The 24,325-nt window shown below is 48.6% G+C and overlaps 1 protein-coding gene across 1 annotated transcript in view; it reads left to right on the top strand.

The window, feature by feature from the left end:
* Positions 1-24,325, top strand: part of CHD5 (chromodomain helicase DNA binding protein 5) — a 59,520-nt gene that overhangs the window by 15,334 nt on the left and 19,861 nt on the right. The window contains exons 10-29 of the mRNA XM_060276468.1: positions 213-330; positions 2,476-2,642; positions 3,072-3,287; positions 4,188-4,394; positions 4,498-4,709; positions 5,570-5,701; positions 7,297-7,408; positions 7,817-8,008; positions 8,519-8,719; positions 9,772-9,909; positions 10,847-10,968; positions 12,473-12,646; positions 13,942-14,083; positions 15,664-15,795; positions 16,212-16,329; positions 17,383-17,507; positions 18,243-18,474; positions 19,145-19,270; positions 20,146-20,318; positions 22,813-22,987. Coding sequence (XP_060132451.1) covers positions 213-330; positions 2,476-2,642; positions 3,072-3,287; positions 4,188-4,394; positions 4,498-4,709; positions 5,570-5,701; positions 7,297-7,408; positions 7,817-8,008; positions 8,519-8,719; positions 9,772-9,909; positions 10,847-10,968; positions 12,473-12,646; positions 13,942-14,083; positions 15,664-15,795; positions 16,212-16,329; positions 17,383-17,507; positions 18,243-18,474; positions 19,145-19,270; positions 20,146-20,318; positions 22,813-22,987 — 3,214 coding nt within the window. The remainder of the gene's footprint in view (positions 1-212; positions 331-2,475; positions 2,643-3,071; positions 3,288-4,187; positions 4,395-4,497; positions 4,710-5,569; positions 5,702-7,296; positions 7,409-7,816; positions 8,009-8,518; positions 8,720-9,771; positions 9,910-10,846; positions 10,969-12,472; positions 12,647-13,941; positions 14,084-15,663; positions 15,796-16,211; positions 16,330-17,382; positions 17,508-18,242; positions 18,475-19,144; positions 19,271-20,145; positions 20,319-22,812; positions 22,988-24,325) is intronic.

Here is a 24,325-nt window from a genome sequence, read left to right as displayed (position 1 = left end):
TTTCCCTATGTAGGTTCACGGAAAATAGTAGATCAAGCTGAAAGGCAGCACGAGGAGATACGCATTGATTGCTGTAATGCATCCCTTAATTATATTGTCTAATGTTAGAAGGTTTTGCCATCTCGAAGGGAGTGCGGCTGTGGTTGGGGGCGGATGGCATGGGCTGGTAGCCAGGAGGGTCCCCAGTGCTAACCACGTGGCTTCCCTTCCAGAGCGAGGAGGAGGAACGGGAGGAATCTGACAGCGCCAGCATCAATAGCTCCTCAGTGCGCTCCGAGTCCTCTGCTGTTCTGGGCAAGAGGGGAAAGAGGCGGAAGAAGAAGAAGAAAAGTAGGTCATCGCCAGGCACTTCTCTCAGGGGCACAGCATTGGCTGGTGCAGGGCTTCATCCTGACAGGGCAGCACACCAAGAGCTATGTACACACACTTTAGTGCTGGAGAGAGTGCTCTTGTGCTCAGGTCCTGCTTGCAGAATTCCTAAAGGGCGTCTGGGTGGCTCCTGTGAGAAGAGTATGCTGGACTGGCCTGATCCAGCAAGATCTTCTGATGTTCTTATGTTTTGATGTGTCTGGGAAGACCAGAAGCAGTGGGTAGTGGCTGGGGCAATGGCGCCTGTGGGCACAATCTTTTCCAGGCACTTCCAAAGCCATTGAGCTCCCCTGTCTTGCTCACTGCCCGTTTGGTGATGGGAGTTTACATAGAGCTGAAGAAGGAAGTTGGAAGAGTGACCCTCTTTCTCAATTCACCCTTCTGCTCTATGTGCTTTCCAAAACTCAGATTCATTCTACTGGATCAGGTTATTTACTTAGGTGGCAGGTGGAGAGAGAGAAATGACCAGAGGAGGTGGTGCCTATGACACTTGCTCAATAATCCGTATTTAAGCCCATGGGCCTAAAAAGGTTGGTGACCCCTGGGCTGGAGGGTATCTCCATCAATGACTATTTGCCATGTCATGTAACTGGCAACCTGAGTGGCAATGAATGCCACTCACTGTGGAACAATGGCAGGAGACGGCTATTGCTTCATGTCCTCCTTGTGAGCTTCACAGAGATAACAGCTTGACCATTTTGGGAATCTGTGCCCCCCTCCCAACCCAGATCCTTGGCCATGCCACCTGGCACTGATGGCAGTTGTAGTCTAACAACATCAAGGATGACCACCGGTTCTCCACTCCTGACATAAACCTTTGACATCAAGGCTCTTTCGGTTCTGAAACTAGTCCTGAAGCCAGACTGATAATCCTTTTCCCACAACCATGTCTGCAGCTGACCACCCACCCCAAATGGTTTTTATATGTATAGTTCTGTGTCAGTGTCTATAATTCATGTACAGGGAATGAGGTTTCCATCCATTGGCATGTTTGGAATCGGCGGTATTGTTGGGAAGGTACAGGGGAGTCCCATATGCCCAGAGTTTTTGTCCTTGTGCCCTGGGAGTGGTTGAGTCAACTGAACATATTCTTTTGGTCTGCCCATTTTACACAGATCTTAGACAAAAACTTATAGCTCCACTCCTATGCCAACTTAGCCCCCTAGCCAGAGAAAGACAGGTTTTGTTTTTGCTGAACAAGTTTACTGGAACAACAGCCTCCTTGGTGGCCAAATTTCTTTTTCTTGCCCTTAAGCATTGTAAGGTTAAAATTGACAGCTTTGACACGGGTCTAAATGTATAGCCTACTTCTTATTTTCTGTTTAATCAGGCATCCCCAAACTGTGGCCCTCCAGATGTTTAGGCCTACAACTCCCATGATCCCTAGCTAACAGGACCAATGGTCGGGGAAGATGGGAATTGTAGTCCAAAACATCTGGAGGGCCGAAGTTTGGGGGATGCCTGGTTTACGTTTTAAGTTCCTTTAGATGTTTAGATGTTTTAATTTTTGTATGGACAAATGTTTTTTTCTGACTGACAGTCGAATAAAGTCTGATTGATCCATTGCCGTGTTGAAAAACAATGCATTTGATAGCCAACAGCAAATCCATTTTTTGGTGCTCTGGAGTAAACATCCATGAGATTAGGAAGTATCCTGGCAAAAAGATGAAGGAGGAAATGATTAATAATATGACCCACAAAGGGGAGGACGGAAGTCCAGGAGATTCCTTGGAATCTTGTTTTTATGATTTAAGTTTGATATATCTCCATAAAAGTTTAATTTGAAAAACCAAATAAATAAATTAAAAATAAAAGGAAGTATCCTGGCAATACTATAAGCTAGGATGGCTATCTTGAATTATATTCATTGTTTTGACAGATTTGTTGTTGCTTGCTTTATATGCTATTGTGTTTGATAGCGTAGTGATTGCAACGTTTGTTGTTTCTTAATGCTGTTGTGATTATTGTGAGCCACTTTGAGCTCAACATTTGTTGTTGTAAAAGCGGGATGCAAATATTAAATCGACTCACCTCAACTAATTGAGGAATCCCTGATAAACAGTCCAGACAGAATGATGTTTCCTTCACCTGGCTTTTGCCTTCCAGTTGAGGAAGGAGACGGCTATGAGACAGACCACCAGGATTACTGCGAGGTGTGCCAGCAAGGAGGGGAGATCATTCTCTGTGACACCTGCCCTCGGGCCTACCACCTCGTCTGTTTGGACCCAGAGCTGGAGAAGGCGCCAGAAGGGAAGTGGAGTTGTCCACATTGTGTAAGGAGGTTTGGCACTTGAGGGTCAGCTACTGGCAAGAAAAGGGTGCAGAATGTGCTTTGAGGGAAATTTCTAACCTGTGTGGCAGACAATGCTCTGGGGCTAATTGCTGAGCTGAGGACATTCTGCAGCACTGTAATTCCCAGAGTGCTTAAACAGTCAACCCCAGGGAATTCAGGGAATTGAAGCTCTGAGAGGGGAATAAGGCACTCTCCTAGTACCTCTCAGAACCCTTAACAACTTACAACACCCAGAATTCTTTTGGGGGTGTGTGTTTAAAGTGGTATCATAGTGCTTTAAATGTATGGTGTGAACATTACTGCGGTGAGGGGGAAAGTATCTAGCTCCAGGCCATTGCAGAGGAGATAAACATGGCGGGCCCAGAGTTGGGATGTGAAACATTTCTGCTCTGCCTTCCCCTTGGGCCAGGAAAAAGAAGGAATCCAATGGGAGCCGAAGGAAGAGGATGAGGAGGAAGAGGAGGTCGGTGAGGAAGAGGACGACCACATGGAGTTCTGCCGCATCTGCAAGGACGGAGGGGAGCTCCTTTGCTGCGACACCTGCCCGTCCTCCTACCACCTGCACTGCCTCAACCCACCTTTGCCGGAGATACCAAATGGTGAATGGCTCTGCCCCCGTTGTACAGTGAGTGTTTTACCAGCCTTCCTCGTGCCATCTGCTCCCTTGTGCCCCCTGGCAGTGGGGCTGGGCTTGATCCCAACGCAAAGGCCCTGCCACCAGTCAATCCCCCTAGAGGTGCGTGTGGGGAATTTTGCCTGGCAGGGAGCAAGGGTCCCACCCTCTCTTTCCTGTCTTCGTTTTGTTAAAGGTCAAATCCACACCAAGTACAGTGGAACCTCGGCTCCCGAATGCCTTGGGAGCTGAACGTTCCAGCTCCCGAATGATCGAAAACCGGAAGTTATTGTTCCAGTTTTCTAACGTTCTTTGGAAGCCGAACATCCGGCTTCTACTGCTTCTGATTGGCTGCAGGAAGCTCCTGCAGCCAATCGGATGCTGCGGCTTGATTCTCAAACTGCTTTGGGAGTCGAACGGGCTCCTGGAACGGATTAAGTTTGGGAACCAAGGTTCCACTGTAAAATTTCAGAATGGAAAAGGCACCCCCCCAATTATTTTTGTTCCATTTTCTAAAAATATTTATAAGAAAGGTATAGTTTCATCTTTGCAGATCCTGCATCGAAAAGATGAGTCAAAACAACCAATCTTTAAGGGGTCTTCCTACTTTATAATTCAGTTGCACAGTTTCTGCCGTCCTGTCTGGGGGGCTAGGAATTGTCCTCTCTCTTCCCCCTGCTTTGCTTCTTCAGCAACTCCACTCTCTTTGCCAGCTGGTTGCCCTGGTCTCCCCCTCTCCCTTCCTTTAAGCTCCTCAGGGCAGAGACCCTTCTCCCTCCCACTGCACCCCCCAGGCTGGTTGTGTACTCTGCACCACAGGCAAGTGAGACGTGCTGTGCTCAGATCTTGGTCTGGCTCTTGCGGGCGAAGCCAATTGTAGATTGTGTGCGTCTCGCCCTCTTTTGTCCTCAGTGCCCGCCACTGAAAGGGAAAGTGCAGAGGATCCTCCACTGGATCTGGCAGGAGCCCCCAGCCCCGCTCGCGCCAGCCTTGCCTTCAGCGGATCTGGAGCTGGCTGCCCTGCCACCGAAGCCTCTGGAGGGGATCCCCGAGAGAGAGTTCTTCGTGAAGTGGGCAGGACTGTCCTACTGGCACTGCTCCTGGGTTAAAGAGTTGCAGGTGAGTAGGCAGTCACAGCAGGCCTTGGGGGAGAAATTCTGCATGCAAGGCATACGGTCTACCCACTGAGCTACGGCCCTTTCTCAGTGCTCTCCCTTTACAGCTGGAGCTCTACCACACTGTGATGTTCCGCAACTACCAAAGGAAGAACGATATGGACGACCCTCCGGCTTTCGACTACGGCTCGGGCGACGAGGACACCAAGATAGAGAAGAGGAAGAGCAAAGACCCCGAGTACGCCAAGATGGAGGAGAAGTATTATCGCTACGGGATCAAACCTGAATGGATGATGATTCATCGTATCCTCAACCACAGGTGAGGAGGCCCACGCCGCACCTGTGGATTTGTTGGCTCGGGAAGATGGTTTCGCAAACATCAAATGATTAGAGGTCAAAGGACAAATTTTCAGCAGGCTGGCCTTCATTTATCAATCTTATATCTGGGGATCTGGTGGATTAGCTGCAACTGCATATAAAATGGTTTGGTCTTTTTAAAAGGGAAAGCAGCGTCAGATGAAGAAGATGTGGATCTAATTAACAAAGTTTCTTCTATAGTATAGTAAAGGTAAAGGTAAAGGGACCCCTGACCATTAGGTCCAGTCGTGACCGGCTCTGGGGTTGCGGCGCTCATCCTGCGTTATTGGCCGAGGGAGCCGGCATACAGCTTCCAGGTCATGTGGCCAGCATGACAAAGCCGCTTCTGGCGAACCAGAGCAGCACACGGAAACGCCGATTACCTGCCCGCTGGAGCGGTATCTATTTATCTACATGCACTTTGACGTGCTTTCGAACTGCTAGGTTGGCAGGAGCTGGGACCGAGCAACAGGAGCTCACCCCGTCGCGGGGATTCGAACCGCCTACCTTCTGATCGGCAAGCCCTAGGCTCTGTGGTTTAACCCATAGCTCCACCTGCACCCCATATTATAGTAGATATAATAATAATAATAATGACAATAATAATAATACCAATTTTTGTCAGAAGACCACAGGTAGGTTTGCAACATACAACACAAATGTCATGAAATAATATCTGTACAACGTGAAATATACTAAACAGAAGATTCTTAATCCCACTTCTAGAATATGTAATCTGAATCCTGAAATACTGTTCATTGGTGGACTGGGGCAGGTTTGTGGCTCTGCTTTGAAAAACCAGCTGTGTCTTCTGCTTCCCAGCTTTGACAGGAAAGGAGATGTCCACTATCTGATCAAGTGGAAGGACCTGCCGTATGATCAGTGCACCTGGGAGGTGGATGAAATCGACATTCCGTACTACGAGAACTTCAAGCAGCAATACTGGAATCACAGGTCAGGGGGTGAGGCACTGTCCAGCATATGTCGATGCGGGGAGGGCAGCCAGGGGCCTAATGCATTCAGATAATCGGAGAATAAAATCACAGAATTGTAGAGTTGGACCCCAAGGGCCATCTAGTCCCACCCGCTGCAATGCAGGAATCGCAGCCAAAGAATCCCCGAGAGCTGGTCACAAAACCTCTGTTTAAAAAACTCCAGTGAAGGAGAGGCCGCCACCTTCCAAGGGAGTCTGTTCCAATGCCCAAAAGCTCTTGCCACCAGAAAATTCTTCTTTATCTGCTTAAGGCATTTATAGCCCGCTCTTTAGCCAAAAAAAGTCCTTAAGAAGGGTTGCCAATTTTGCTAATTTCCCCTTAAAACAGCTCAAAAAAGGTGCCGATTTCCCCTTAAAATAGCTCAGAAATGGCAATTATTATTTATTTGCGAACAACTTTTTTCGTCCCAGTTTTCACTGTTTGAAATATGGCAATCCTACCTTAAGAGTGACTTAGAACAATCAGTGCTAAAATGGTCCCTGTCCTCAGACACACAGTTTAAAGAGACATGACACAAGAAGAAAAAAGAATGGGAAGGAGGAGGGAAAAGCAAGCTCAAACACTTCTCAGTTGTTGTTGTTGTTATTATTATTTATTAAATTTGTATACTGCCCTTCATCGGAAGATCTCAGGGCGATTCACAACATAGAAATACAAGATAAAAACATAATGAAAACAAGAGCAGAGAATGGAGGATATATAGATTCTGTTTCTGTGTCAGTTCTACACCCACCAATCCTTGCACTAGCTCTCCCTCCTCTATCCTCCCCTAAATCAGCCCCTTTGCCCTTCCACCTTTCACCAGGAGAAGTTGGAGTGTTTATGGATGTTCCACGTCACCCCAGCAGCTGAGCCAGCCCTGTCTTATTTCAGTATATTCAGGGCCGTCTCAAGCATGTCAGGCGCCCTGGCGCCGTGGTGCAGAGATCGCTCTGGTGCCCCCGCCCTGGTGGGTGGCCGCAGCATGCAGCACGACTTCCACACGGCTTCGCCACATGGCGCCCCCCTGCCGGCCCGGCGCCCTGGCGCCCGGCGCCACCCAGCCTACCCCTAGAGCCGGCCCTGAGTATATTGAAGCCAGGGCTCTTACAGCTAGGGGCTAGAGAGGTTCCCAATCCTGCCTTCTGCGTTTACAGTACGTCCATTTTGCCATTGGGTTCAAATTGGCAAAGATCCCTTGCAAACGTCCTTGAGTTTTAATCTGAGATGCCATCGTTGTTTCTGTGGTGTTGCAAGTGGCCGAAGAGATCAGCCATAGTTGGCTTTGCAAACAGTTATGTCATGTCTCTGGTGTCAGTTTTCATAGCTCAGTGCTTGTAATGCAGAAGGTCCCATATTTAATTCCTATCATTTCCAGGTAGGGCTGAGAAAAGACCCCTGCCTGAACTATGGAGAGCCTGGACAGATCAATGGTTTGACAAAAATAATAATCATAGAATTGTTGTGTTGGAAGGGACCCCAAGAGTCATCTAGTCCACCCCCTGCAGCGCAGGAATCACTTGCTCTAAGGCGCCTTCCTGCACCATACTGACTTTTGTTTTTGGTCCCTTGCAGGGAGATGATGCTGGGAGAGGAGAGCAGCCAGACCGCCAAGAGGCTGAGCAAGAAAGGGAAGAAGTTCAATGATGAGAAACTAGAAAGGCCTCCAGAATCGCCTCTTGTGGATGTACGTTGGAAGGGGGATATGGAAGGGGGGGGGAGGAGGAAGAGCTTGTTTCCCCACTCGCCTCCTCGTACACATTTCTGTTTCCTACATGACATTTTGTCCCCCTTAAAAATGGTTATTGAAAGCTTCTTACACTTTCTTTCTCACCTTTTGGTCTGCTTCCGAGAGTTCAGCAGGCATTGGCTGTGCAACATCAAGAATGCTGTCGCAGTCATGAGGGCTGGCTGCTTGGTTTTAAACAAAAGGAAAGAAAACTTAGATCAGCCCTTAGCAGTTGCATTTTGAAGCAATGGAAGATTCAGTTGCATACCTGTCTTTTATTATTAGAAAAGCGATGAGTCAACTAGAAATGTCTTCCATTGCTTGACGGCTTTAATGGCATGCCTTGTTTTCTTCCTTCCCTTGCAGCCCACAGTAAAATTCGACAAGCAGCCGTGGTATATTGATACAACTGGTGGGACGTTGCACCCTTATCAGCTAGAGGGTCTCAACTGGCTGCGGTTCTCCTGGGCGCAGGGAATGGACACCATCCTCGCTGATGAGATGGGCCTCGGGAAGACCGTCCAGACCATTGTGTACCTTTACTCCCTTTACAAAGAGGTAGAGACCTCTGTTGTGCTAACCCTGACTTAGAACCACAGAATTCTAGAATTGTAGTGTTGGAAAGGACTCCCAAGGGTCATCTATTCCACCCCCGTGCAATGTAGGAATCGCAGCTCAAGAATCTCCAGCAGATGGCCACCCAACCTCTGCTTAGAGACCTCCAATGAAAGAGAGTCCATCGCCTTCCGAGGGAGTCTATTCCACCGTCAAACAGCTCTTACTGTCACAAAGTCCTTCTTGATGTTTAGTCGGAATCACCTTTCTTGCAATTTGAATCCATTGCTTCAGGTCCTCCCCTCTGGAGCAGCAGAAAATAAGCCTGCTCCATCTTCCATGTGGCAGCCCTTCAGATATTTAAAGATGGCCATCATATCCCCTCTTGGTCATCTCTCCTCCAGGCTAAACAGACCCACAACCATTCTTCCTTACCTGGCCTCCTTTGCAAGGAGGTTGTTTATGGGGAAATCCCTCCCCTTTGCACAAAGACACCCCTCTTTCTCTGAACAGGGCCACTCCAAGGGTCCGTACCTGGTCAGCGCCCCCCTTTCCACCATCATCAACTGGGAGCGGGAGTTTGAGATGTGGGCGCCCGAATTCTACGTAGTCACGTACACCGGGGACAAGGAGAGCCGGTCTGTGATTCGCGAGAATGAGTTCTCCTTTGAGGACAACGCCATCCGGAGTGGGAAGAAAGTTTTTCGGATGAAGGTGAGCACTGGTGGGCGGGGAGTGAGCAAGCATCACATGCTTATGAACATAGAAAGAACTACCTTATGTCACGATGGACCACTGCTCCATCAAGCTCACTATTGCTGACACTGGCCGGCAGCCAGCGTTTAAGGTGTGGATTGTTCTTCCCAGCCCTCACTGGAGATCCCAGACATAGGGGTTTGTATCCAAAGTAGTTCTACACAGAGGAGACCCATAGAAATGACTAGCCAACATAGGCCCCATTTGCACCAGAAAGCAGTATCATACCACTCTGAACAGTAATGATGTACCCCACACTGAATCCTGGGAACTATATTTTGTTAGAGCTGTTAAGAAATTTTAGGAGACCCCAGTTCCCATCAGAGAGCTGCAGTTTAACAAAGCTACAAACTCTCAGAGTGGTTTAGTAATCCTTCACGGGGAACTTTGAGAATTGTAGCTCTGTGTGGGGAATAGGAGATCTCCTAAAAACTCTCATCACCCTCAACAAGCTACAGTTGGGGAATTTTTTTAGAGTTGGAAGGGACCCCAAGGGCCATCTAGTCCTACCTCTTGCAAAGCAAGACTCACAGCTAAAGAATCTGTGACAGATGACCATCTAACCTCTATTATGCCAAACCATAGTTAAAACAAGCTGCCGGTTCATAGGTCTGCAACAAACGATAGTGTCACATCATGGTTTGTTGGGCAGAAAACTAAGCATGGCTAGTCTGCTGGGCCGGGTCTGGATGTTGAAGCAAACCATAGTTAGGCTTGAACCAAAGCTGACTTAGTTTTGTGTGTGAACCCAGGGCCATCATGAAACCCAGGAAGCTGCCTCACACCAGGGCAGAATGTTTGCCCGCATAGCTCCATCTTACCTATTCTGATTGGTAGTGGCACTCCAGACACAGCAGAAGGAAGAGGTCTTCTATTCGCTCCTTGTAATGAGAGATGCCATGGAGCAAACCTGGGACATTCTGCGTGAAAAGCCAGTGTGCTCCGAGCTCTCGGCCTCTCTCCAGATCACGTCTCTCTTGCTGCCGACATTGTCTTTTTGTTTCCTCTAGAAAGAAGCTCAGATCAAGTTCCATGTCCTGCTCACGTCCTATGAGCTCATCACTATTGACCAGGCCATTCTGGGATCCATTGAGTGGGCATGCCTGGTGGTGGATGAAGCCCACAGGCTGAAGAACAACCAGTCCAAAGTAGGTGCACCTTTTCAGGGCAGGTTGGCAGAATTTGGTGCAGGGGTTGAATGACAGATGTGTTTCCCGAACTGCTGATAACCGAGGCATGCTCCTTCCTGGACTCAAAATTGGAGGCACCACATTGGCTTTGTGCGAGAACAAGCTGGTTTTGGGAATGTGTAAAGAGACAAGGGGAGCGGGTGGCGCTGTGGGTTAATCCACAGAGCCTAGGGCTTGCCGATCAGAAGGTTGGCGGTTCGAATCCCCACAATGGGGTGAGCTCCCGTTGCTCGGTCCCAGCTCCTGCCAACCTAGCAGTTTGAAAGCATGTCAAAGTGCAAGTAGATAAATAGGCACCACTACAGCGGGAAGGTAAATGACATTTCCATGTGCTGCTCTGGTTCGCCAGAAGCGGCTTTGTCATGTTGGCCACATGACCTGGAAGCTGTACGCCGGCTCCCTCGGCCAATAACGTGAGATGAGCGCCGCAACCCCAGAGTCGGTCACAACTGGACCTAATGGTCAGGGGTCCCTTTACCTTTACCCAAAGAGATACAAGGTTACCTGTCCCAACAAGAACATCACTCTCCAAATGAGGTAGATCATTGCTCTGGGGGTGCCCCCTAGAAGCGTAGAATTGTAGATTTGGAAGGGACCCCAAGGGTCATCTGCAATTCAGGAGGTACAGCTAAAGAATCTTTGATGGATGGTGATCCAACCTCTGCTTTAAAGCCTCCAAGGAAGGAGAGTCCACCACCTTCCAAAGAGGAGAGGAGGGTGAACTAGATGGTGGGGCACCAGTTTCCAGAGCAGCCTCTTACTCCTGCATCACATCACATGGGTTAGGAGGGTCAGTAGTTAGTAGCTTCTCTTTGAATGGAAGATTATGTGATGGTTCTACTGCCCTGATCCTTTGCCATAAGCTCTCTGTCAACCCCTCTCCTTTTCTCCAAAGTTCTTTAGGGTGCTCAACAGCTACAAAATCGACTATAAGTTGCTTCTGACCGGAACGCCTCTGCAAAACAACCTCGAAGAGCTCTTCCACTTGCTCAACTTCCTCACGCCAGAGAGGTTCAAGTGAGTATTTAAGAACATCAGAAGACCTCTGCTGGATCAGGCCAATGGCCCATCTAGTTGAGCATTCTGTTCTCACTGTTGCCAACCAGATGCCCCAATGGGAAACCAGCAAGCAGGACTCAAGCACAAGAGCAACTCTCCCCTCCTGTGGTTTCCAGCAACTGGTATTCACATGCATTGCTACCTCCAGCTGTGCCAGCAGAGCCTAGCTGTTGTGGCTACTAGTCATTGATAGCCTTTTCCTACACAAGTTTGTCTAATCCTCTTTTAATTCCACCCAATATGGTGGCTGGCACTGCCTCATGTGGGAGTGAGTTCCATAGTCTTAACTATGCATGAAGAAGCACTTTTTAGAATACGTCCAGAATCTTCCAACATTCAGCTTCGTTGGATGTCTATGAGTTGTTGTGTCATGAGAGGAGAAAAACTTTTCTTTGTCTACTTTCTCCATGCCATGCATAATTTTATGAACTTCCATCATGTCGCCTCTTCCTCACTTTTTCTCTAAACTAAAAAAATCCCAAATGCTGAAAGTTATGCCCTTCCTTGCATACCTTCCAAAACAGATATCCTCAAATGTGTGCCCTCTAGCTGTTTTGGACTGCAACGCGATCATCCCTAAGCTAGGGCTGATGGAAAATGTGTTCCAAAACAGCTGAGGGGAAAACCATATTGGGAAAAGCTGCTCCATGGCAGACCATTGAACAAACCATAGCTTGAGGCTGAACAAGCCACACCTTATGCTTTGTTTGGGACTGTGGATGTGCCTGTGGTTGGTTGGTGGTCTGCATGAAGACTTTGGAGTGACTAGGCCTGGTGTAAATCCTAGCCTTACCCCTTTGCCTGGCCAACCTCGCAGGGCTGCCTTCCTGCTGTATTTAAGGCTCTGTTGACTAGATGCAGCCTGCAGCCAGTGGCGTAGTAATGGGAGGGGGCAGCAGGCTGAACAGGAGGCATACAACACAGTGCCGTGGCAAACCCCGTGAGCAAGCCGCGGAGTGAGGCAGTCTCGCTTGCATTGGCGCCATCGAGGAGAAACCTCGATGCAAGCGAGACTGCCTCACTCCACGGCTTGCTCACGGGTTTTGCCACGTCGCCGCATCATATGCCTCCTGTGCATGCATGCGCCGTGTGTCATGATGTGTGTGTCATGCGTCATGACGCGCAATGCATGCACAGGATGAATACTCTGCCCCCTGGCAGGGTGCCTTCAGGTTTGCCCCCAGGCAGCTAGCTACACCGCTGCCTGCAGCTCTTGTTTCGGTGGCTCGCCCACGTGCCGAAGAGCACCCCTTCCCAACCTGCGCTCAGGTAAGGCTGCCCAGAGCTCCAGCCTGGCCAGCTGGCAACAGGACCTTCTCCAGACATTGCCTTGAAGCCACCCAATGACACTGTGCAAGACACATCCTGCAGGCAGAGCAGGTGGCATTTGCTGTGCTGGAGCGCCCTGGCTGCCTTCGCCAAGCCTTGGCTGCTCCACAATTCATCTTCTGATGTTCCACAGTAACCTTGAGGGCTTCCTGGAAGAGTTTGCGGACATCTCCAAGGAGGACCAGATCAAGAAACTGCATGACCTTTTGGGACCTCACATGCTCCGGAGGCTGAAGGCCGATGTGTTTAAGAACATGCCTGCCAAGACGGAGCTGATTGTCAGGGTGGAGCTCAGCCAGATGCAGAAGTGAGTTGTCCCCTTGCAAGACATGCTGGGCCAGGCAATAGCACAGTGACTGAGCCCTATGGCTCACAGCTTGGAAACTGGGGGGCAGGTGGGGTGCTTTTATTTGCAGTGGTCCCGGTGGCCCAGAAGTTGTTCCATCTGCATGTGGGCCCCCAACTTTACCGATCCATTACCATAGTTAGAGAAATGGTGGGTGTGTCTATTATTATAATTGGCAATTTTATCATGCTCTTTAGTAGGAAAAAGCTCCCATATAAGTCCATAGTGGCTTCCATGACAATCCTTGTCCTCAGACTTGTCGTGGAAAGGGGAATGTGAGAACACCTGCAAGTCCCCACCCTCCACAAAAAATGCCCACGTTGAAACACAGACAGAAAACTCATTCCACCCATCCACCATTTATTATACGGTCACAGGCCCATCAAAACAGAGTAGACTGTTGAAACACACATGTCTTTAAGAGGCAGCAGGACACAAGCATCAAGCAGGATGCAAGAATTGTGGTTAGAATAATAGTGTCATCTTGTGAGAACTCTGAGCAGAGAAGAAGTTTGGGAAAGCAAGCAGCACCTCCTCAAAAAGGAGGCAGTGTTCTCAGCTGACACCCCCCCCCCCGAAAATGTCCCAATTTTTAAAAAAATTCACGAGGCCGATTGTGCCAGCCTTTTACACATGGCTGCTCCACTTCCCTCTTCCCCCATTGGAAGGCCATTCCAGAGACAGCCTGTTTGCCATCATTTTTCTTCCAGGAAGAGAGAGTGCTAGGGACTTGTGTCCTTGTTTACTTACAGGTTGAGCAGATGGGAAGCCCATGTGCTTCCTCAAAGGCCACTGCCCTCCTGCTCTGTGGGGCTGCTTCTTAACAGCTGCTACCCCCAAAACTCTTATTCTCTTTTGTGTTTTAGCCCCCCCTCCCTTTCACTCTTCCTGGCAGGAGAGTGTGGCTTTCGTTCCAAGCTCCAGAAACATAAGCAAAGCATTGCAACCAGTTGAGGAAGTCCTGGTAGCTTTGCAGATGTATACGATTGCCTAGGGAAATGCTCATATCCTCCCCACCCCCATTCACTGCAGGGTAGTGTGCCTAGGATCTCAGACAGAATCATAGAATTGTAGACTTGGAAGGCACCCAAAGGGTCATCTAGTCCAACCCCCTGCATCTTTATTTTGCTTGTGGCTGGGTGGGGATCTAGCATGCCCATTCAGCACCCTTGCGAGTCATGGAAATGTTACAGCTTCCAGGGGAAGCCCAGAAACCCCTTAACTAAGATGACCTTTCCCCGCTTGTGTTCACACAGGAAATACTACAAGTTAATCCTGACAAGGAACTTTGAGGCTCTGAATTCGAAAGGTGGAGGCAACCAGGTGTCCCTGCTCAATATCATGATGGATCTCAAGAAGTGTTGTAACCATCCGTATCTTTTCCCCGTGGCGGCCGTGGTAGGTCTGTTTCTATTTCATCTCTCCCCCCCCCCCACCTTTGCTACAAACCGGAGCTCAGATCAGTGCATTGGGTGGGCGGGCTTCCTAGGCAGTTGCCCATCATAGAATCATAGAGTTGGAAGGGACCCCAAGGGTCACCAAGTCCAACCCCCTGCAATGCAGGCATCTCAGCTAAAGCATCCATGACAGATGGCCACCCAACCTCTGCTGAAAAACCTCCAAGGAAGGAGAGTCACTAAGGGAGTCCAGATGGACTTAATAAAAGTGCAGCAGTGGGTCTCCTCTGTATGAATCAGAGTTGGTGGTCACCAATGTGGACCTCTGTCTCTCTTCACCATCTCAGTCTGGGGAGGTTCTGAAGCTCTGGGTGGAGTCAAGGGTGGTTTGGACATGGACAAAGAGTCTGACGCTTACTCCAGCCAAGGCAGAGTTGCTTTTGGTCAAGAGGCCCAACAACCCAGCGTTAAGGGGTCTGCTTGCTCTGGATGAGGTCACTCTCATCAGGTTCACCATTGGAGGTGGGGGAACTCCTTGACCCAACTCTGCTCTTTCATATGAGCATAAGAAGAGCCTGCTGGATCAGGCCAATGGCCCATCTAGTCCAGCATCCTGTCCTCACAGTGGCTACCCAGAGGCCACTCAGCAAGCAGGATCTGAGCACAAGAGCCCTCTTCCCTCCTGTGGCTTCCAGCAACTGGTATCCATTACTGCCTCCAACTGCAGAGGCAGAATATATCCCATAAACCTTTTATTTTCTTTATTCCATTTGCTTAAGAACTCTATGCATCCGTTACTCACAGTATCTTAACCAACAATATGGGTTGTCTCCTGCACTAAGTCCTACTCAGGGCAGACCTACTAAACTTAATTGCACCCAGGTTAACCATGCCCATTAAATTGCATGTGTCTACTCTGAGTAGGACTGCTGTTGGATGTAAACGGTGTGTTTATTTGTTTAGTCAGCATTATAAAATATTGTCATTTGCGAAGTCGTTCCTGGGACATTTTGGTGGGTTCTAACTACTGTGGATTTTGGAATTTTTCGTGCGGACCTCTAAGTTATTCAGAACATAAGGACATAAGAAGAAACTGCTGGATCAGGCCAGTAGCCCACCTAGTCCACTGTCCTGTTCTCACAGGGGACAAGCAGTTACCCCAAAGAGAAGCTTGCAAGCAGGACCCAAGCACAAGAGCCCTCTCTCCTCCTGTGGCTCCTAGAAACTGGTGTTCAGAAGCATGACCGACTTCAGCACAGAGAGTTGGTTTAGACCAGGCACCCCCAAACATGGCCCTCCAGATGTTTTGGGACTACAATTCCCATCATTCCTGACCACTGGCCCTGTTAGCTAGGGATGATGGGAGTTGTAGTCCCAAAACATCTGGAGGGCCAAGTTTGGGGATGCCTGGCTTAGACTGAGCAAGACCACTGGTCCATCCAAGACCGGGTGTGGCTTCATCTCTCTGGAGACACTTCTTGCTCAATCAGCGGCCTCCTAGCAGAGGTCACGTGCTGTGCAGGAGCTGTTCCCTTGCAGGTCGGACTTAGCCATACCCCACTCACTTCCCTTTGCTCTTAGGAAGCCCCGGTATTGCCAAATGGATCCTACGATGGCAGCTCGCTGGTGAAGTCGTCTGGGAAGTTGATGCTGCTGCAGAAGATGCTCAAGAAGTTGAGGGACGGCGGCCACCGGGTGCTCATCTTCTCCCAGGTGTGAACAGGTCGAGCGGCAAAGGCTGCATCCACACGGCCATTTATTCAATTTACTCGAAAGACTGTTAATTTCCGCATCACATTTGTTATTCCGCGTGATGTGAAAGCACTTCAGGGAAACTTTGGGAACATGGGGCTTGTTTAGTGCTCATTTTAGTGTTATTTGATTCTAGAAAGAAAAGGGGGGGGGAACTCGTTTGACCAGGAAAATTGTGGGAGTAAAGTGACAAATGTTTGAGAGCAGTATACCAGCATGCAGTTATCTTCCTGCTGTTTTCACGGGGGAATCATGGGGCTGCCATGGAGTGTCTTCTGTTTTCGAGTACTTTGGGCTTAAAGGGACCTTTAATTGTTTCTTTTTATTTCAGGTGGTGCACTCATGGTCTGATTATTTTATTTTAATTTTTTAAATAGATGACGAAGATGCTTGACTTGTTGGAAGATTTCTTGGAATACGAGGGTTATAAGTATGAGCGGATTGATGGTGGCATCACTGGAGGGTTGAGGCAGGAAGCCATCGACAGGTTTAATGGTACTTCAGTTTCGGCTGTTCCGTGTTCAAGATGCAGGCCATGCTCCAGCCCGCAGGTGCCGGCAGCAGGTGGCTGGTGGAGAGGCAGTGGTGGTGTAGTGGTTAGAGTGTCGGATGAGGACCTGGGAGACCAGGGTTCAAATCCCCACTCGGCCTTGAACCTACCTCACAGGGTTGTTGTGGGGATTAAATGCGAAGGGGGGGGAACCATGTAAGCCACTTTAAGCCCCATGGAGGAAAAGGGGGGGGGGTTATAAAATGAATGAATGAATGAATGTGGTGGTGGTGGTGGAGAACCAGCTGGAGCTCAGAGCCACTGAAAGTTTGCAGGATTTGACGTCTTTCCATGGATGAGCAGCTGATGCCTCTATAGGACGGTTGCAAGATATGTATGATGAAGTGGTTTCTTTGTTATCCAAATGGCCAAAAAGGGTTGGGGACTCATGTTATTTAGCTTAATTCTCATGGACTAGCACAGTCTTCATTCCAGCTTTCCATTGGTTAAAGAGCTACCTCTCCTGCTGCGTTGGTTGCCCGGGGGCTCCCCCTGGTTTGCACAGTTTGATTTACATAACATATATGCCCTTGGTCCCGCTGCAGTTCCTTCCTTTGGCTGCAGCTGGTTGCCAGATCAGAAGGAGGTGAGCTCAGAGCTGGGTCTCGCCTGCAGGCAGCCTCGTCTGCAGGCTTCTGGACCGCTAGAGCATTTTCTCGCTCCGTTTATCTGCTTCTCACAGCATGCTAGCCCTTCCTTCGTGGCCCACAGTTTGAAAATGATGGACTTAAGCAGACACAATATGAATTTGCTTCTACTGCTGATGGAGCAGTTTAGCCAGCTCTGGCAGGGCTCTAACAACACCCCAGAAAAGGGTGCTCAGGTTGTCTGTTTCTCTCCTGCCTGCTTGTCGATCACCCCTCTTTGTTTGCCACTAACTGATCTTGGCTTCTCCCCACCCTTGCAGTCAGGGGCACCTGCTGTTGTGACTAACCCTGACACTGTCTCCCCATCTCTCTCGTCTCACCCCACAACCTTGTCGATTTTGTCATCCTCAGCACCCGGAGCTCAGCAGTTCTGTTTCCTGCTCTCCACCAGAGCCGGAGGTTTGGGCATTAACCTTGCAACAGCCGACACAGTCATAATTTACGATTCTGATTGGAACCCCCACAATGACATTCAGGTTAATTCCGTCGGTTCTCCCTTGCTGCCTTTGTAACCCCCGGAGTAAAACGCACCCCCCACACCTTCCATCTCCCAACCCCCCATCCTCCTCTTAGCATCCCTCGCCTCATTCCCCACCCCCTACCAATCTTGCTGGGGTCCCTCAAAAACTCCCCCCCATCCCTGGCTCCAAAGCAAGTTGCTGGTGTTTCCTAGAAATGCATGCCTGTTTTTCTGACTTCGCTCCTCCTTCTCCTCTTGTATAAATCTTTCCTTCTCCCCCTCTCTGCCCACTGCCATTTTCACATGGAAATGTTCTGCTGGCTGGTTTTTTTTGTTTTTGCTGTTTTTCCTTTGCTTCAGCATTTGCTCCAGACGTTCCCCATTTTATTGACGGCTGAAAAATGAAGCTGCTGAAATAATTTATTCATTTGGGGTGTTCACATGACTAAGGCTGCATTCACACAGCAGTCTACTCCATTTCCCCGATATTTCCATAACTGTTAATTTCCATGTTATATTTGAGCTTTCAAGCACAAAGGCCCTCTCCCCTCCTTTGGCTCCCAGAAACTGGTGTTCAGAAGGATTTCTGCCTTCAACCATGGAGGTAGAACATTGCCATTGTGGCTAAGATTCATTAATAGTTTCTCCTCCCAACATACTTTTAGCATTATCCTCCATTACCGACATACTATTCTCCTCCATGAAGGGTCCTCCATGTTATTCTGAAACATCTCATTGCTCATCCATCCAGGCCTTCAGCAGAGCCCACCGGATTGGGCAGAATAAGAAGGTGATGATCTACCGCTTTGTGACGAGGGCGTCTGTCGAGGAGCGCATCACCCAAGTGGCCAAGAGGAAGATGATGCTGACACATTTGGTGGTGCGCCCAGGCCTTGGCTCCAAGTCTGGCTCCATGACGAAACAAGAGCTGGATGACATCCTGAAGTTTGGCACAGAGGAACTGTTTAAGGACGACGTTGAGGGTGAGATGGCATGGCTGTGCTTGAGGATCCATGCATGAGTGGGGAAGGGTGGCAGCGATGGGGGAACCATGGATGGAATCTGGAACATTCTGCATGCAAAGCAGGTGCTCTGCAACTAAGTCATAGTCCCATTCCAACATAAGTAGCTGCCATACCTAGCCAGACCATTGGTCCAGCTTGCTTAGTATTGTCTGCACTGGCTTACAGCAGCTGTCTAGTGTTGCAGATGGGGGTCTTTTGCAGCCCTACGTGATGTCCAGGATTGAGCCTGGGGCCATCTGTGAATTACTCTATCTCTGTATTTGAAGGGCCAAGGTTCTAGACACCTCACTTACTTGAAGGATCAAGTTTCTAGACACACGATGCAGTTGAAGATCCAGGTTCTAGATACCTCAACAGTCAACATGCTCAGGTTCTAAACACCTCAACCAGCTGATGGACAATGATTCCAGATGCCACAGTCAGCTGAGTGATCCAGGTTCTAGATAACTCAACCAGTCAAAGGGTTCTGGTTCTAGACACCTCAAACAGTTGAAGAACCAAGGTTCTAGACACCTCAGCCAATTGAGCTTTACTTGGACTTAGTGGGCCCAAGTTGCTGTGAGAATAGGTGGAGTGTTTGTTTGCTTGGCACAAACCTGTAACACTCACATTTTTTCCTTGCTCCCAGGGATGATATCTCAGGCCCAGAAAATTGGCATACCTGAGGCCATGACCCCTTTCATGGAGTCACCAGCCTCCAAAGGTGGGACGGTGACTCCTAGCATGAAGAAAAAACATGGCCCTGCTCCTCCAGGTACGTGAAGGACAGAAGGCACAAATGCCACCAACGCTGTTTTGCTCTGGAGTTTGTACGTGAGAAGCTAAGATGAGGTGTCAAATGGGGCCCTTCTTGTCCAGCCTCCTATTCTCACCATGGCCAACCAGACACCCCGAAGGGCAGCCAACCAACAGAACTTGAGTGCCTACAGCCTCTGAAAGTGGGGGCAGAGCACAGCCCTTGAGACTAGTAGCTGTGGATCACCTTATCCAACTTGAATTTATCTAACATTCTTTTGAAGCCTCCCAAGTTGGGGGCCATCACTTTTCCTTGTGGGAGTGAGTTCTGCAGTTTTAATGATCTGCTGTGTGAAGAAGCAGTATCTTTGGTATGTCCTGAACCTCTCAAAGTCCAGGGTGGCTCCATTAAGTTCTGATGTTAAGTGAGGGATAGAAGAAGTTTTCTCCACCCACTTTCTCCTGCACATGATCTTATGCACCTTTTGTTCTCATGCCTTTCTTTTCTAAACTAAAAAGCCCCAGGCGTCATAACTTTTTCACACCATAGAGTTTGCCACAGTCCTCTGATCACGGGAACTCCTTCCCACAGGAGGCACTAATGGAGCCACCAACCTAGATGGCTTTAACAGACAAATTTATAGACGGGAAGGCTGTTAAAGGCTAGTAGCTTCAACGGCTAAGCTCTGTCTCCATGGTTGAAGGCAGCAATACTTCTGACTACCAGTTGCTGGAAGCCACAGGAGGGGAGAGCACTGTTGTCCTCCTGTCCAGCTTGTGGACTTCCTGCTGGGGCATCTGTTTGGCCACTGCAAGGACAGGATGCTGGAGACCAGTTGGGTCATGGGCCTGATCCAGCAGGCTCTCCTCACACGCATATGTTCTCCCTCCCAGGTGACAATAAAGACGTAGAGGACAGCAGCGTGATCCATTACGATGATGCAGCCATCTCAAAGCTCCTGGACCGCAACCAAGATGCCACTGACGACACGGAGCTGCAGAACATGAACGAGTATCTCAGCTCTTTTAAAGTGGCCCAGTATGTTGTGAGAGAAGAGGACGGTGTGGTAATGCGTTCAGAGTCATGGTTTACCTTCCTTTTCAATAAGTTTGCTTATTTCAGGGTGTTGCATTAAAAAACAACAACGCACACAAAGCAAAGTTGTGCATGGCACACTAAAATCTACATGCAGATCCACCCACCCACCCACCCACCTTTCTAAAATGGTACAAATAAAACAAATATTGTTGTTGTTGTTTAGTCGTTTAGTCGTGTCCGACTCTTCGTGACCCCATGGACCATAGCACGCCAGGCACTCCTGTCTTCTACTGCCTCCCGCAGTTTGGTCAAACTCATGTTCGTAGCTTCGAGAACACTGTCCAACCATCTCGTCCTCTGTCGTCCCCTTCTCCTAGTGCCCTCCATCTTTCCCAACATCAAGGTATTTTCCAAGGATTCTTCTCTTCTCATGAGGTGGCCAAAGTATTGGAGCCTCAGCTTCACGATCTGTCCTTCCAGTGAGCACTCAGGGCTGATTTCCTTAAGAATGGATAGGTTTGATCTTCTTGCAGTCCATGGGACTCTCAAGAGTCTCCTCCAGCACCATAATTCAAAAGCATCAATTCTTCGGCGATCAGCCTTCTTTATCGTCCAGCTCTCACTTCCATACATCACTACTGGGAAAACCATAGCTTTAACTATACGGACCTTTGTAGGCAAGGTGATGTCTCTGCTTTTTAAGATGCTGTCTAGGTTTGTCATTGCTTTTCTCCCAAGAAGCAGGGGTCTTTTAATTTCGTGACTGCTGTCACCATCTGCAGTGATCAAGGAGCCCAAGAAAGTAAAATCCCTCACTGCCTCCATTTCTTCCCCTTCTATTTGCCAGGAGGTGATGGGACCAGTGGCCATGATCTTGGTTTTTTTGATGTTGAGCTTCAGACCATATTTTGCGCTCTCCTCTTTCACCCTCATTAAAAGGTTCTTTAATTCCTCCTCGCTTTCTGCCATCAAGGTTGTGTCATCTGCATACCTGAGGTTGTTGATATTTCTTCCGGCAATCTTAATTCCTGCTTGGGATTCATCTAGTCCAGCCTTTCGGATGATGAATTCTGCATATAAGTTAAATGAGCAGGGAGACAATATACAACCTTGTCGTACTCCTTTCCCAATTTTGAACCAATCAGTTATTCCATATCTAGTTCTAACTGTAGCTTCTTGTCCCACATAGAGATTTCTCAGGAGACAGATGAGGCGATCAGGCACTCCCATTTCTTTAAGAACTTGCCATAGTTTGCTGTGGTCGACACAGTCAAAGGCTTTTGCATAGTCAATGAAGCAGAAGTAGACGTTTTTCTCTAACTCTCTAGCTTTCTCCATAATCCAGAGCATGTTTGCTATTTGGTCTCTGGATGCTTAAGGACAGTAATACCCACCTGCCATTGGAATCTGTTCATTGGGGCACCGAAGAACACTCCAGGCCAGGGCATAGCTGTCAAGTTCTCCCTTTTTTTAAGGGAAATTCCCTAATGCTGAATAGGCCTCCTCGCGAGAAAAGGGAAAACTTGACAGCTATGCTCCAGGGGGCAGAGATTGGTTTGTGATTCTGCCATCTTGAAAATCTTCAAAGCCCAAGCCAAGCCCATGTTTCTAGCCCTTAAGTATGTGCTCATTTGTTTATTTCACTGCGTTCATGAATTGCTTCCCGTGAAATACCTCCGAACGATTTAGCAGTAAAGTCACATCCAGGCAGCAAAGGCTGTCTCGTAACTTAAGTGTTGGAGCAGCTAATTCATTTATTGTTCACCCTTCGCCATAAGGTCCTAGTTACAGCATTAAAACACAACGTGAAAAACAATTAAGAACAACTTGCCGCCATGAAAAGAAGGTGGGTCCTAAAAACCAACGCCTCAAGTGTCAAAAGCCAGGGTAAAGAAGTGCGCAACTTCAGCATTGGCTGGAAGCTGTGCAACAAAGGTGCCAGACTCACCTCTGGGGGGGCACTTCCACAGCTCAGGGGCCACCACGGAGGAGGCCCTCTTGTGGTCCACCCCCTCCTGAAGAGGAGCTACCAAGAGGGCCCCCTCTGCCAGTCACAGCACCCGTGAGGGTCTGTAGGGAAGGAGGTGGTCTTTCAGGTATTTGGGTCTTGAGTTATTTAGGGCTTTAAACATCAATGTGAGCACCTTGAATTGGGCTGGGAAATGAACTGGCAACCAGTGTGGCTGTTTTCAAGCAGGTTATATGTCATCTAAATGAAATAGTAATCTGGCTGCTGCATTTTGGAGCACCTTAAGTTTCCAAGTAGTCTTCAAGGGCAGCCCCATGTAGAGTGCATTGCAGTAATCCAGTTTGGAAGCTTCTTTCTTTCTTTCTTTCTTTCTTTCTTTCTTTCTTTCTTTCTTTCTTTCTTTCTTTCTTTCTTTCTTTCTTTCTTTCTTTCTTTCTTGGACTACAGCCCTGCCAACATGCCCCCTGCGAGTGTCTCCTTTTGGGAATGGTTACTGCCATCTCTCAAAGCTGTGGTTTGAGAGCTGTCCCCTTCTCGCCTCTTCCGCTTGCAGGAGGAAGTTGAGCGCGAGATCATCAAGCAGGAGGAGAACGTGGACCCTGACTACTGGGAGAAGCTCCTGAGGCACCACTATGAACAGCAGCAGGAGGATCTGGCCCGTAATCTTGGGAAAGGGAAGAGAGTCCGGAAGCAGGTCAACTACAACGATGCCTCGCAGGAGGACCAAGGTGAGGCTGTTGTGGTCCAGGGGTGGCAAACCTGAAGACCTCTGGCTGCTGTTGGACTCCATCTCCCATCAGCCCATGGCCAGTAGCTAGAAATGGACGATGGCAATTGTAGTCCAGGAACTTCTCTCAAACATATGCACTCATCCTATCCAGTAACTTGAAAACTAGTTATTCGTGGACAATCTTTCCAGGCGTGTCCACACGTTACACTTTACGTGGGTGCAAAATACCTGTAAATGGGTTCAGGTACTCGTGAGAAAGAGCCTACACATGTTTAAACTCAACATATGCAGCTTCCCTGAAGGAAGCTCACACAGTGACTCTCTGTGCATTCTCTCCACGGGGCTGTGATCCTGACCGGTTTTCTTCTGTGTGGTTTAGCTGTGATTCCTTCATGGCAAGGATTGGATTAGATGTCTCTTTGGTGCCCTTCCAAATCTACAATCCTCTGATTCTGTTTCTAAGTGTGCATTCAGGGGAAAGGATGGGAGAAGCTTTCATCTGTCCTTTTGAGAGTTTCCTTGCTGCTCACATTTTTAATGTAAGGGTGACCAACCTGGTTGGTGCCCTCCAGATATTCTGACCACAACAACTCCCCTCAGCCGCAGTTGGCATGGCCAGTATCCAGGGAGGATGCAGGTTTTGAAGTCCAAAGCATTTGGAGGTCACTGTGTTGACTACCCCAATTTAATAAGTTCCAGATATTTTTTTAATGCTGCCAATCAACCCAATGTTCTCTGTGCTGCTGGGTACATTTTGAAAAGGGGGGAAAACTGCATAAAGTACAACTTGGATGTAACATCAGAACTAATTTAATAATAATAATAATAATAATAATAATAATAATAATAATAATAAAATTTTATTTATACCCCGCCCTCCCCAGTCAAAACCGGGCTCAGGGCGGCTAACACCAATAAAATTACAATAAAACATAAAAAGCAATTAATTAAAATACAGATTAAAATACAATATTAAAATTTAAAATGCAGCCTCATTTTAAGTAGTCCATAAATCCAAACCATGAGGGAGGAAAAACACAGGGGTCAGACTAAGTCCAGCCCAAAGGCCAGGCGGAACAGCTCTGTCTTGCAGGCCCCGCGGAAAGATGACAAATCCCGCAGGGCCCTGGTCTCCTGTGAAAGAGCGTTCCACCAAGTTGGGGCCAATACTGAAAAGGCCCTGGCCCTAGGAGAGGCCAATCTAGCCACCTTATGGCTCAGGATCTCCAGAATATTGTTGTTTGTGGACCTTAAAGTCCTCAACAGGGCATACCAGGAGAGGCGGTCCCGTAGGTACAAGGTTCCCATGCCTCATAGGGCTTTAAAGGTCAAAATC

This window comes from Zootoca vivipara, chromosome 6 (assembly GCF_963506605.1).
Source record: "Zootoca vivipara chromosome 6, rZooViv1.1, whole genome shotgun sequence".
Lineage (NCBI taxonomy): Eukaryota > Metazoa > Chordata > Lepidosauria > Squamata > Lacertidae > Zootoca > Zootoca vivipara.
The sequence above is the reverse complement of the archived record's forward strand: the minus strand, read 5'-3'. Positions and strand labels throughout refer to the sequence as shown.